This window comes from Hylobates moloch, unplaced genomic scaffold, assembly GCF_009828535.3.
Source record: "Hylobates moloch isolate HMO894 unplaced genomic scaffold, HMol_V3 SCAFFOLD_10, whole genome shotgun sequence".
Lineage (NCBI taxonomy): Eukaryota > Metazoa > Chordata > Mammalia > Primates > Hylobatidae > Hylobates > Hylobates moloch.
In genome coordinates this window covers 7717703-7733038 of record NW_026652285.1, presented here as the reverse complement: position 1 = coordinate 7733038, position 15336 = coordinate 7717703, and the positions used below count along the sequence as shown (strand labels likewise).

Here is a 15336-nt window from a genome sequence, read left to right as displayed (position 1 = left end):
CAATGTACATATATGAGCAGCAATGAAAAGATGCTTAGTGATGTCAGAAGATTTTCCTGGTATGATTTTTAATACGCTAGACAGAAGAAAACAAAGGGAATACAGTTTTATAAAAATTTTTATTTATTGTGACTGAATTGTTAATAATCCTCAATTCCTGGGGAACATTTGCTTTGCTCTTGTTTTTATTACTATTTAGAGACAGGGCTTTGTTTTGTCACCCAGGCCGGAGTGCAGTGGCTTGGTCATAGCTCACTGCATCCTCGAACTCCTGGGCTGAAGTGATCCTCCTGCCTCAGCCTCCTGAGTAGCTAGGACCATTGATGTACACCACCAATCCTGGCAAATTTTTTATTTTTTGTAGAGACAGAGTTTTGCTACATTGCCTAGGCTGGTATCAAACTCCTCACCTAAAACAATCCTTTTGCATAAACCTCCCAAAGTGCTCACACCTGTCATCGTGCCTTGCTTGTTCTTGTTATTTTAATATTGGGTCACATTGTAGAGATATCCCTATATACACATGTATAGAAGAAATATGAAATGAAATACACCAAAATGTTTCTGGTGCATACTTTGTGTAATAGAATTATGGATAATTTAGGCTTTTCTTGGTACTCCTGAATTTTTTGTAGTGAATAGTCTTACTTTCTTTTTTTCCCCTTAGGACATTCCAACCTACCTGCTTACCTTCCTTCCTTCTTATTTATATTTGCATAAGAAATACTATCACATGGCTCAAAGTTGAAAAGGTACAAAAGGGTCTACAGAGAAAAATCTCTCACTCCTGTGCCCAGTCACTTAATTCTCATCCTTGGAAGCAACCAGTGATACCATTGTTTTGTGAATCCTTTCAGAAATATTTCATGCCTAACATCAGTTTAGTCAGAAAAAAAAGGCGTAACAAACATATTTAAAATAAATTTTTTTTCAAGTTAATTTAGGGTATTTGGAGCTCTTCTGATTTGGAGTTCTAAGTCTGAGTCAACCAGACGTCGTTGTGATTGTAGCTATGGTATTGTTTCAAAAAAGACAAAAAATTAGCCGGTGTGGTGGCGTAGCTAGTAAAATCTTAGCCTTGTGGCTTTAATGATGTTCCTCAAATTCTGAGATAAGCTTATTTTATTCCTTCTATTCTAATATTGGTTCACATTTCAGTTATGCATATTTGTTTCTAGGGAAAATCCTGCTATTTTTATCATGGAGTTCATAAAATTAGTGATCAGCACACATTACAGACTTTCCAAGGGATGTGCAAAGCCTGGGATATAGAAGAACTTGTCAGCCTGGGGAAGAAACTAAAGGCCTGTCCATATTACACAGCCCGAGAACTAATACAAGATGCTGACATCATATTTTGTCCCTACAACTATCTTCTAGATGCACAAATAAGGGAAAGTGTGAGTATATGTGTAAAAATGAGAACCTTCTTCCTACTCATGGGGATATAAATGTTGAATGTAAAAGCTTTTAGATGTTTTAATTTTTTTTTGCTTTAATTTATGTAAATAAATTTGTGTAAACATATTAGAGTACTGAAAACATATCCTAACGTGTGTTAAAATCAACCCACTCATCTTAATTTCCAAAATAACAAGCAGTTTTAACGAACATAGTGACTGAGGTAGGATTACAGCAGGATTTCTCTTTGCATTAGGAATATTCAAAAATAATTATTTAAAAACATTTCTCTGAAAAAACTATGTTTTGAAGAACTTATGTTGGGGGAATAAAATTATGCCTTGTGAGCTTTGAGAAGTGAACTTCAGATAATGGCATTTGTGTTTATTTGCCTGGTTCTTTTTAGAGACATGCAATTGTTAACAGCATAAGACAAAAAGTGAATAACTTGGCATAGTCAATTGTTATTCCTGTCTTCAGGTCTGACTGCACAATTCATCTCAGCTTTCTATTTCTTTAAGATCCAAATTAATAGGCATTATGTTTACTACCCCTTCTATCCTACCTCTTATTTGGTTATCTCTTAACTAGATCTCTTCCTTTTGAGACACTGTGCATATCAATGCCAGGTCCGTTTTCCAAATATTGCTTTTATTACATCCTTTTATCTGCTTAAAAATCTATTGCTTCCTTTGCTCATGAGATAAAGTTCATATTTCTTAAGCTTACACTCAAGATGCTCAATAATCTGATCTAGATCTGCCCAATTTGAATCCTTCAAAAATTACCTCATACTCCCTTGAGGATACCTTGTTCTTTACTCTATCTTTGCTTTTGATGACACCACTTTGGACCCTGCCCACTCTTTGTCTGTCCAAATCCAAATCCTACTTATCTTTTAAACCCCAATATATTTCCTACTCTTTCATGGTTTTTTCTCAACTTTTCAGCCGTCTATGTATTCTTACTTCCTCAAAATAACTCATTGACAATTGCTTTGTGACAGTTCCTTGTATTAGTCAGTACTCTTTCTATTGCAAGTGACACAAACCTACCCTAAAAAAAGCTTAAGAAAAAATACTTGATTCTCTTTATTGTGATGGCTTTATTCTCAGGCAAGTTCTCACTCTTGCTTATGGAATAAAGATAACCATAAGCAGCTAGCTCACCTGGAGAAAAGAGCATGGCCACATATTTGTCCCTCCAAATTACTCTGGTTGGCCTACTGTGGATCACATGTCTATTCCTGAACCTGAACCAGTCACTGTGACCATAGAAGGATGGAATACTCTATTTAACTGACAATCCTGGGCCTTACCCCCATTGTGAAAGTGGTGATGTCCTTTGATTCACAGGTTAATAGTCCTGCCAGCATCACATGGGAGTTGGAGAAGAACAATTCTCCAACTCCCATGTTGGAGAAGGATTGCAGGACAGATTAAAACAAAACATGTATGTTATATTATGTTAGTATTTTAAGAGTCATTTTAATCTTGTATTGTTATTTTACTTTTAAAGGTTTTATGCTTTTAATCTTGTATTGTTATTTTACTTTTAAAGGTCTTATGCTATTAATCTTGTATTATTTTACTTTTAAAGGTCTTATAATTAGTTTGTGAAATTATGTTGGAAACATTTTCATAGTGGGATTTTATACCCTTCTGTGTAGCCTGTGGTACCTTGATCCAGACTCACTGACATATTTTTGTTGCTGTCAATAGGTTTGCAAAGTATTTTAAGAGTAAAAAGATGGCAAACACAGTAATGTAGAGCTGATATTTGGTTGGCCATAGTGCTTCATAAGTTTTATTTAAGACCTAGAATCTGTTGCTTATGTAATTGCATTTGCAATATTGGCCTATAGTGTGAATTTTAAAATGAAATATCTTGCCTGCTGTTGTTAAATCTATTTTGCCAAATGTTTTACAAGAAAATTCTTTTATCTTATAGATGGATTTAAATCTGAAAGAACAGGTTGTCATTTTAGATGAAGCTCATAACATCGAGGACTGTGCTCGGGAATCAGCAAGTTACAGTGTAACAGAAGTTCAGCTTCGGTTTGCTCGGGATGAACTAGATAGTATGGTCAACAATAATATAAGGAAGAAAGATCATGAACCCCTACGAGCTGTGTGCTATAGCCTCATTAAGTAAGAAGATTTGTCTATTAGTGTATTTGTGCTGCCTTTATATGAAAAATATGTTTGATTATGCCAGAGTATTTTAAAGTTAGTAAACTTTGGTTAACTAGGCTTCTTGGGAAATGAATTGTTCCTTGCCATTTAAGCTTTAAAAACAAGGCTAGTCCAAACTTTTGTCTTGTTCACAAGAATATAATGAACATAAGTGATTTTTAAAAGTGAATAATTGTGAATCTTATTGCTAATTTGGCAGGATAATGTAATAGCCCGAAGGATGTGTCTAGGATATTGAACCAGAAACTAAACATGCTTTTAATTAATATATTTTAAAATTCTGGATCATGGCTTTAATTTATTGCTTTATTCTCCAATTTAAATAGGATTCTAGTTTCATGGGTTTTAATTAATCAAGATTTCAATACTCTAATATATTTAGTACTAGCTTTATGATAATTTACACTAGATAATTTTTCTTTTATTAGACATTAAGTTGTTGATCTAGAATCTTGTTACCATAGAAAAAAACTTCCCAACTCTGAAACCCATTTCATTTATTGTAGCATTTTTCTGTTTCCTTCACATTATACTTTACAAAAATTTGAATGTTATACAGCCACATGGTTTGAAGATAAAATATATACAAATTTGTATAGTAAAAACCTCCTTCCAGTTCTATCCCTGATCTGTTTAATGTCTGTGTTCTCCTAAACAAGTTTATCATTCAATGCATATTACTCATTTATGAACCAATATTAGATATATTTTCTTGTCCCTCATTTTTGTCCAAATGATGGCATAATATACATACATTTTTCTGCAACTTGCTTTTTTCAGTTCACAGTGTATTTTGGAGACGTTTCCATGTTAAAACCTAGAAAGCTTTCTCAGTTTTAAAAAAAAATAGATATCTAGAATTCCACTAGATAGATATGCAATAGTTTATTTAACCAGCCTCTGATTAATAGAAGAGGTTGTTTCTAGTCTTTTGTTCTTAAACTGCTGTAATGAATAACTTTGAACATACATAATTTCATTTGTATGCAAATATATCTATAGGAAACTTTTTGGAAGTGGAATTGTTGGGTGAAAGCGTAGACATATTTGTAATTTCAATTGATATTGCTAACATTTACACAATAGGTAGATGACAGGGGGGCTAATGTATGCTTCTACCAGCAATGTATAAGAGTATGGAAATTGTTTTTTTCTAGCGTGCTAGGTGAAAAGTGGTATCCCAATGTAGTTTTAATATTCATTTTCCTTAATATGCGTGAAATTAAGCGTCTTTAAAGGCCATTTATATTTCCTTTTGTGTCAACTGCCTGTTGACATCTCTGTCCTCTTTTTGTTTTTACTGTGGTTCTTTTTCTTAATGATTTATAGAACCCCATTCGTATATTAGGGAATTAAAATCTTTGCCTGCAATAAGAGTTGTAAATACTTTACACCCCATTCTGCCATTTGTGTCTTTTCTGGTGGTGTTTTGCCCTGCAGATTTTTGTGGTTTTTATTTTACAGCATAGTTTGTTGAAAGAGTTGTCTATAGTTGCTAATTCTATTTTCTCACTTGACATTCTTCCCTCATCGATCCTAGCAGTGTTGCTTTCTGGACAATTCTACACAAATTATTTTTATCAAGATCACTAGTGATCTCTGTATAGCTCTTTTTGGATATCAAATAGACATTTCAACTTTACATCTAAAACAGAATTCCTTCCCTTCCCCTGTGTTCTGTTTTCTCCCCAGTCTTCCTCATCTAAGCAAACAGTATGTACCAGTTCCTCAAATAAAAAAGTTAAATACTATCCTTGATAATATCCTTACTGCCTCACCTCATCCAATTAATGAGTAAGTCTTATAGATGCCACCTGCACAGTATATCCCCAATTCCTCAATGTCATTGATTGTTCATATCTATCATCCTACAATCTTCTCTCAACAAGGATATTATAACAACCTCTTAACAGGTCTCTACTTTCACTCCTCTTTCTCCAGTAATCAATTCTAGCTTGGTAGCTAGAATCATTTTTAAACATGTAAAATAGACTCTCTTTTATTTAAAACCCTGTATTTAAAACCTTCCCACCAAAACAGCACGGTACTGGCATAAAAACAGACACACAGATCAATGGAACAGAATAGAGAACTCAGAAACAAATCCACACACCTACAGTGAACTCAATTTTGACATAGGTGCCACAGACGTACACTGAGGGAAAGACAGTCTCTTCAATAAATGGTGCCGGGAAAACTGGATATCCATATGCAGGAGAATAAAACAAGACCCCTATCTTTCACCATTAAGAAAAATCAAATCAAAGTAGATTAAAGACTTAAATCTACAACCTCAAACTATGAAACTACTACCAGAAAACATTGGAAAAACTCTCCAGGACATCGGTCTGGGGAACAACTTCTTGAGCAATACCCCACAAGCACAGGTAACCAAAGCAAAAATGGACAGATGAGATCACAAGTTAAAAAGCTGCTGCACAGCAAAGGAAACAATCAACAGAGTGAAGAGGCAACCCACAGAATGGGAGAAAATATTTGCAAACTACCCACCTGACAAGGGATTTATAACCAGAATATATAAGGAGCTCAAACAACTCTGTAGGAAAAAATCTAATAATGTGATTAAAAGTGGACAAAAGATTTGAATAGACATTTCTCTAAAGAAGACATACAAATGGCAATCAGACATATGAAAAGGTGCTCAACATCATTGATCAGCATTTCTCTGCTGATCAAAACTACAATGAGATATCACCTCACCCCAGTTAAAATGACTTTCATGCAAAAGACAGGCAATAACAAATGCTGGCGAGGATGTGGAGAAAAGACAACTTTTGTATACTGTTGGTGGGAATGTAAATTAGGACAACCACTATGAAGAACAATTTAGAAGTTCCTCAAAAAACTAAAAATAGAGCTACCAAACGATCCAGCAATCCCACTGCTAGATATATACCCAAAATAAAGGAAATCAGTATATCAAAGGTATATCTGGACTCCCATGTTTGCTGCAGCACTATTCACAATAGTCAAGATTTGAAAGCAGCCTAAATGTCCATCAACAGATGAATGGATAAAGAAAATGTGGTACATATACACAATGGAGTACCATTCAGCCATAACACAGAAGGAGATCCTGTCATTTGCAACAACATGGATAAAATTGGAAGTCACTATGTTAAGTGAAATAAGCCAGGCACAGAAAGACAAAAATCACATATTGTCACTTATTTGTGGGATCTAAAAATGAAAACAATTTAATCCATTGAGATAGAGAGTAGAAGGATGGTTTACCAGAGGCTGGCAAGGGCAGTAGGTGGGGATCACAGGGGAGGAGGGGTTGGTTAATGAGTACAAAAAAAAAGAAAAATAGAATGAATGAATAAAGCCTAGTATTTGATAGCACAACAGTGTGACTATAGTCAATAATGATTTAACTGTACATTTAAAAATAACTAAAAGAATATCATTGGATTATTTGTAACACAAAAGATTAATACTTGAGAGGATGGATACCCCATCTTCCATGATGTGATTATTACATATTGCATGCCTGTATCAAAACATGTACCCCATAAATATATGCACTTACTATATACCCATGAAAATTAAAAATTAAAACCCAAGCCTTCCCATTGCACTTTGAATAAATTCAGATTTCTTATCGTGACTCAAGATGACCTGATTTCTGCTTCTCACTCTGACACTGTTCATACCATTATTCATTTTTGCCCATTGTGCTGCAAATCATATTGGCTTTCTTTCAGATCCTCAAACAAGCAAAATTTGCTAACCACCTCAGGACCTTTGTCCTAGCTATTCCTTCTGCTTGGATCTTTCTTTCTTTCTGATTCTCCCATGACTGGATACTTTTTGCATTCAGTTATTAGAATAAATGTCACCTCAGGGAGAGCATTCTTTTTTTTTTTTTTTTTTTTTTTTTTGAGACGGAGTCTCGCTCTGTCGCCCAGGCTGGAGTGCAGTGGCGCAATCTCGGCTCACTGCAAGTTCCGCCTCCCGGGTTCACGCCATTCTCCTGCCTCAGCCTCTCCGAGTAGCTGGGACTACAGGCGCCCGCCACCACGCCCGGCTAATTTTTTTGTATTTTTTTTGTATTTTTAGTAGAGACGGGGTTTCATCGTGGTCTCGATCTCCTGACCTCGTGATCCGCCTGCCTCGGCCTCCCAAAGTGCTGGGATTACAAGCGTGAGCCACCGCGCCCGGCCAGGGAGAGCATTCTTGACATTGAAATTAAAGAAGCAACTAGGTGATATTAAACTATTTTCATAATTTATTTGTATATCATTACCTGATTTTTTTTTTCATTTTATTAGAACTTTTTTTTTAACTTTTAAGTTCAGGGGTACATGTGCAGGTTTGTTATGTAGGTAAACATGTTATAGGGGTTTGTTGTACATATTATTTCATCACCCAGGTATTAAGCCTTATAACTCATTAGTTATTTTTCCTGATCTTCTCCCTTCTCCAACCCTACACCATCTGATAGGCCCCAGTATGTGCTGTTCCCCTCTTGTCCATGTGATCTCATCATTTAGCTCTCACTTATAACTGAGAACATGCAGTATTTTACTTTCTGTTCCTGTGTTAGTTTGCTAAGGATAATGATCTCCAGCTCCATCCATGTTCCCGTAAAGGACATGTTCTCGTTCTTTTTTATGGCTGTATAGTATCCCATGACTACCTGATATTTTCTTGTTTATGTATTTGTTTTTATGTTTATTCCTGTCTCCCTTTAGTAGAATGTAATTTCCATGAGAGTAAGGACCTTGCATATTTTATTAACTGCTGTTATTTTCACTACCCAGAACAATGTCTGGAATAAAATAGGCATTCAAACACTTAATGTATGAATGTATATATATATCAATGAATGTATTTATCTATTTTCTAGTAATTCTCTTTTTGTGTTAATATGTAACACTTTAATTTCTTTATTAGGTTGTTTTGCATTTCCTTTTATATATATTTGGGATAAGTACCTAAGACCTGGCTCTCAGTTGAAGAGACGTTAGCTAAGTAAAGCAATGTGAATCCACAAAACAAGTGGGAAATCATATGCATGTTTGTTTCTTCTGAATAAAAGCTTTCTTTTTAGTTATATAAAGTTTATTTTGCAATATGAGACATGAATGCTTTTTAAAAGGTGTCTTAATTAATCCACATTCATGTCCTAAGAATGTCAAGATATACAGATCAACACATGACAATAATGATTCTCTTGTTCTGTTGAAATAGTGCATATAAGGATGATACTGGTTGACATAATTGTTTTATTTTATTTCAGTTGGTTAGAAGCAAACTCTGAATATCTTGTAGAAAGAGATTATGAATCAGCTTGTAAAATATGGAGTGGAAATGAAATGCTCTTAAATTTACACAAAATGGGCATCACCACTGCTACTTTTCCCATTTTGCAGGTAAGATTTTTTTTCTACCTGTGAAATGTATTTAGTGAATTAGAAGTGATTTAGTCGTGACTAAATCCAGATTAAATCTAGTGAGTAACCCAGAATTTTTAAATATGGCAATTTAATTTTTAAAAAATTTTATTATCGAAATTTGATTATCTTTAAGTGATGGCATGGGTAAATTGTGGGTGAAAATATAGCATTATTTAGTTTGAAGGAAATTAGTCTTTAAAGGGATTAATTGCTTTGTTTAAAGCTAAAAGGAGTCAATATTTTTAGGTTGTAGATTTGCTTAGTCAATTGTAAAAGTTAAAATTTTAGAAAATAAAAAGAGGAGAAATTCCTATTTTGTTCATCTTAATTTAGAAATTATAAACATGATATTCATGGAGAGATCATGAGTAGCCTTGGAAGACTATGAAACTTATGAAGCTATATGCAAAATTTTATGAGTATATACTTTTGTACATTTTTCTAAATAGAGGCTGCATAAATTTCATTATATTTTCTAATGTTTTTTGCCGATAAGAATATATTTTCTTTTTTTGTTGCTATTTACTTATTTAAATTAATAGATTATGTATTTTAGAATGGTTGTTTTAGGTTTAGAGAAAAATTACACAGAAGGTCCAGAATTCTCATATACTCCCACTCCCAGCTACACACCTATACACATACACAATACACACCAACTCCATAGTTTCCCCATTATTGATCTCTTACAATGGTGTAGAATATTTGTTATAATTGATGAACCATTATTGCTACATTATTGTTCATTAAAGTCCATAGTTTACCTTAAGTTTCACCCCTTGTGTTGTAGAGTTCAGTTAGGTTTTGCCTAGGAATCCATCACTACAGTATCATACACAGTGTGTTCACTGTCCTAAAAATCTTCTGTGTTACACCTATTCATCCCTCCACCACACCACGCCCACACCCACCAAACCCTTGGCAACCACAGAGTTTTTTTTACTAACTCCATTGTTTTGCCTTTTCTGGAATGCCATATAGTTGAAATTGTGCAGTATGTAATCTTTTCAGACTGGCTTCTTTCTTAGCAATATGCATTTAAGATTTCTCCATGTATTTGTTTTGCCTTGATAGCTCATTTCTTCTTATACCTGAATAATATTTCATTATTTGGATGTACCACAGTTTATCCATTCACCTACTGAAAGAAACATTGATGGTTTCCAGTTTTTGGCAATTGTGAATAAAGCTATTATAAACATTTCTATTAGTGACAAGCTTTCTACTCATTTGGATAAATACTTAGGAACACAGTTGTTGTATTATATGGTAAGACTGTGTTTAGCTTTGCAAGAAACTGCTAAACAGTCTTCAAAAGTGGCTGTAACTGCCGGGTATGGTGGTATGCGCCTGTAGTCCCAGCTACCTGGGAGGCTGAGGCAGGAAGATTGCTTGAACCCAGGAATTTGAGGCTGTAGTGCACTATGATTGCGTGCTTGTGAATAGCCACTGCTCTCCAGCCTGAGCAACATAGCAAGACTTTGTCTCTTGACAAAAAGTGGCTGTACCATTTTGCATTCCCACCAGCAATGAACAAAAGTTCCTGTTCTACATCTTCGCCAGTGAACTTTGGGGCTGAGGACTCTGCTTCTACGAGTACAACTTTTTTAGGTGACACATATGAGTGATAGCATTCAGTATTTGTCTTTCTATCAGGCTTATTTCAGATAGCATAATACTTCGTTTTATCCATGTTGTGGCAAATGGCAAAATTTTCTTCCTTTTTAAGACTGAATAATATTTCATTATATATATATGTGCCACATTTTCTTTATTTCATTAATCACTCACTATATTCTCACTTTTCCCCATGGGAAGAATTGTGGGCTAATGGAGGCTCTCTTGGCACTGAGCTGTACTTCCGTGGGGCAGGGGTGATGTAGGTAATATGAAACTATACTTTTTGCCCTCTTCAATGCATCTGTTCTTGGGTTTTTTGCTCCAATGGGGTCCTGGAACTTCTCTGCTACACTCTTAGACTCTCAACAAAGGTACTCTCATATGTGAGTGGTTGTCAGAATTGGTTCATTGTTGGGAGATGACAATGGAAAACTCAAATTCTTTTTCTTTTTTTTTTTTTTTTGAGAAGAAGGCTCACTCTGTTGCCCAGGCTGGAGGGCAGTGGCGTGATCTCGGCTCACTGCAACCTCTGCCTCTCGTGTTCAAGTGATCCTCATGCCTAAGCCTCCCGAGTTGCTGGGACTACAGGCATGCCCCACCATGCCTGGCTAATATTTGTATTTTTGGTAGAGACGGGGTTTCACCATGTTGGCCAGGCTGGTGTCAAACTCCTGACCTCAAGTGATCCGCCTGCCTTGGCCTCCCAAAGTGCTGGGCTTACAGGTGTGAGCCACTGTGCCTGGCTAGAAAACTCAAATTCTTCCATCTTACTGATGTTATTTCTAAAAGAGGTTTTTGAACAAAAAAGTGTTGAAAATAATTGCCAACATGATCACAATGGCATTCTGGGCATGTGACTATTAAAACATATATTTTAATCAGGATATACTTAAATTTTTGCCCTGCATTTATAAAATGCAACATGGTATCTATTATAAGATTTTTTCCATATTGTGACACTTTTCATAATATTTTTTGCATAAATTATTTGCATTTTGAAAGCTACTTATATAACAATAAAATGGGGCTGAGGGTGGTGGCGCATGCCAGTAATCCTACACTTTGACAGGCTGAGGCTGGCGGATTGCTTCAGCCCAGGAGTTCAAGACCAGCCTGGGCAACACAGTGAGACCCTGTGTCTACAAAAAAATACAAAAAATTAGCCAGTGTGGTGGCATGTGCTGTAGTCCCAGCTACTTGGGAGGCTGAGGCAGGAGGATCACCTGAACCTCGGACGTCGAGGCTACAGTGAACCGTGATTGTACCACTACACTCCAGCCTGGGGCACAGAGCAAGACCCTGTTTAAAAAAAAAAGGATAAATTGTAGCATATTTGTATAGTGGAATCCTACATAGCAATAAAAATTGAACTACTTCCAACACAACCATATAGCTATATATATATATATTTTTTTTGAGATGGAGTTTCGCCCTTGTTGCCCAGTCTGGAGTGCAATGGCGTGATCTCAGCTCACCGCAACCTCTGCCTCCTGGGTTCAAGTGATTCTCCTGCCTCAGACTCCCAAGTAGCTGGGATTACAGGCATGCGCCACCACGCCTGGCTAATTTTTTGTATTTTTAGTAGAGACGGAGTTTCTCCATGTTGGTCAGGCTGGCCTCAAACTCCTGACCTCAGGTGATCTGCCCACCATGGCCTCCCAAAGTGCTAGGATTACAGGTGTGAGCCACCGTGCCTGGCCCTAGATGAATCTTAAATATTATGTTAGGTGAAGGAAACCAGATTCAAAAGGGTATAAACTGTATAAATCTATTTTTATGAAGTTGAAGCACAGACAAACCTAATTATGGTGACAGAAGTTGAAGTACTGGTTACAACTATGTGGGTGTTTGAAGCAGTTTGGGCTGAGAAGGGGCACAAAGGAACATCTGGGATTCTAGGAATGTTTTATATCCTGGTCGGGTGTTAGTTACATGGGGAGGTGCATGTATTTAGTGAGGTGTAGATGTAAGATTAGTTCATTATACTGTATATGTTACATGTCAGTTATAAAATGTACAAATAAAATGTATGTCAAAGGAAAAAAACTGGAAAATACAGAACGGCACAAAGAAAAATGACTCATAAACTCGAAGATGAACATTATGATCATTGTGATTTATGTCTACTTATGCCTTCTATGCCCATATTTGCTTATTATAAATATATTTCTGATGACACATTTGTTTTAGCCTCTTTAACAATATATTATGTATACTTTCCTATTTAAGTAAAGATTCCTTCACGTAATTTTTAATTGCAGTGTAGCATTTTTATGAGTGTACTTATTCTAAATTGATTAATCTGATAAGTTGAAATATAGGTTATTTCTAGTTTCCCAGTATAATAAACAGTTCTGATATGAACATCCCTTATGAATTGTGGTTTTTGAATTTACTTTAAGCAGTCTTTTCTTATCCTATGTTATATTTCTCCTAAAAATTTTAAGGTATTTATTGTTTATAAAGGATGGGATTTATAAATACTTTTACAAAGCCTTGGATTCATTTTGTTTATGTTGTGAATTTATGAATCAATTTTTTTCCTGTATGGATAGAGAATTGTCCTAGCACTGTTTCCTAAGTAGTGTATATTAATTTCCCTCTAATTTGTAATGCTACCTCTGCTATTTAATTTTCTTTTTTTAATTAAAATTTTTTTAACTTTTTCTTGTTTTTAAGAGACAGGGTCTTGCTGTGTTGCCCAGAATGAAGTGCAATGATGCATTCATAGCTCACTGTAACCTTGGATTTCTGGTCTTAAGGGATCCTCCTGCCACAGCCTCCTCAGTAGCTGGGACTACAGGCATGCATCACCACACCTGGCTAATTACTTATTTTTTTATTTATTTTGAGACAGCATCTCACTCTGTTACCCAGGCTGGAGTGCAGTGGTGTGATCTCAGCTCACTGCAACCTCCGCCTCCCAGGTTCAGGCAATTCTTGTGCCTCAGCCCCCCCAAGTACCTGGGACCACAAGCGTGCCACCACACCTGGCTCATTTTTTGTATTTTTTTGTAGAGACAGGGTTTTGTCATGTTGCCCAGGCTGGTCTCCAGCTCCTGAGCTCAAGTGATCCACTCGCCTCCGTCTTTCAAAGTGCTAGGATTACAAGCATGAGCCACCTGTGCCTGGCCTAATTTTTTTTATGTTTTGTAGAGACAGGGTCTCACTATCTTGCCTAGGCTGGTCTTGAACTCCTGGCCTCAGGCGATCCTCCCACCTCGGCCTCCTGAAGCACTGGATTACAAGAGTGAACCACTACACCCAGCCCCTCTAATTTTCATATATGTGTGAATTTATATCTGGACTTGATTGTGTTCCACCATTCTGTTTCTCTAATTTGTCATATTTGTTAATTAATGATTTAAGAAAAGTGCTTATATATAGTAGGGCATATCCCTCACTTTATTATTTTCCTTTGGAATTGTATCAGCTGTCCTTTGTTTTATTCTGCCATTTGAATTTTATAATTAGCTTATAATCTCTAGGAAAAGTTCTGTTAGAATTTTTATTGTAATTGCACTGTATTTATAGATTGCTTTGGAAAGCATTCATGTATTTACATTATGAAGTTTTCCCATTCATGATAAGATATAGTTCTTCATTTATTATTTTTTTATCTTTCAATAAAATTTTATAATTTTATTTTTAAAAGATTAGATGCTTTTGGTTAGATTTATTCATGGGTAGCTTCAAGTTTCTGTTTCCATTACAAATGATATATTTTTTAAATTACATTTTTAATTGTTATTGCTATATAAAACTGGTGTTTGATTTTTGTTTATCTTATAATTGTCTTATTAACCACCTTGTTGATTTATTTTACAGGTTTGCCCACAGATTATCTTAAATTTTCCATGTAGATAACCATATTGTCTGAATAATGACCGGTTTTTTTCTTTCTCATTTCTTTCTATTTCTTCATGTTTTTATTTCTTACTATGCTGGCTCAGACTTCCAGTGCGTTGTTTATCACGGGCAATGAAAAAGACATCCTGGGTCAGGCGCAGTGGCTCACGCCTGTAATCCCAGCACTTTGGGAGGCCGAGGCGGGCAGATCACGTAGTCAGGAGATCGAGACCATCCTGGCTAACACGGTGAAACCCCGTCTCTACTAAAAATACAAAAAAATTAGCCGGGCGTGGTGGCGGGCGCCTGTGGTCCCAGCTACTCGGAGAGGCTGAGGCAGGAGAATGGCGTGAACCCGGGAGGCGGAGCTTGCAGTGAGCCGAGATTGCACCACTGCACTCCAGCCTGGGCGACAGAGCGAGACTCCGTCTCAAAAAAATAAAAAAATAAAAAAAAGAAAAAGACATCTTGGTTTTGTTGCTTAAAGGAGCAATTACTAGTATTGCACCCTTTATTGAGATGTTTGCTGTGATTAAAAATTCTTTTTTAATTAACATCTCTATTGAGCTGTAATTCACATGCTTAAAATTTACCTTTTTAAAGTGAGTTCTGTGGGTTATTTTTATATTATATATTTTATATATTATATGTTTTTATATAATATAGTATACATTATATGTTTTTATATAATATAGTATACATTATATGTTTTTATATAATATAGTATACATTATGTTTTTATATAATATAGTATACATTATATGTTTTTATATAATATAGTGTACATTATATGTTTTTATATAATATAGTATACATTATATGTTTTTATATAATATAGTATACATTAT

The 15336-nt window shown here is 35.5% G+C and overlaps 1 protein-coding gene across 1 annotated transcript in view; it reads left to right on the top strand.

The window, feature by feature from the left end:
- The window catches only part of BRIP1 (BRCA1 interacting helicase 1), a 190826-nt gene that overhangs the window by 61255 nt on the left and 114235 nt on the right, over positions 1 to 15336 (top strand). Inside the window, exons 8-11 of the mRNA XM_058445351.1 lie at positions 1179 to 1400; positions 3352 to 3551; positions 8863 to 8995; positions 10328 to 10353. Of these exons, the coding sequence (XP_058301334.1) occupies positions 1179 to 1400; positions 3352 to 3551; positions 8863 to 8995; positions 10328 to 10353 (581 nt within the window). The remainder of the gene's footprint in view (positions 1 to 1178; positions 1401 to 3351; positions 3552 to 8862; positions 8996 to 10327; positions 10354 to 15336) is intronic.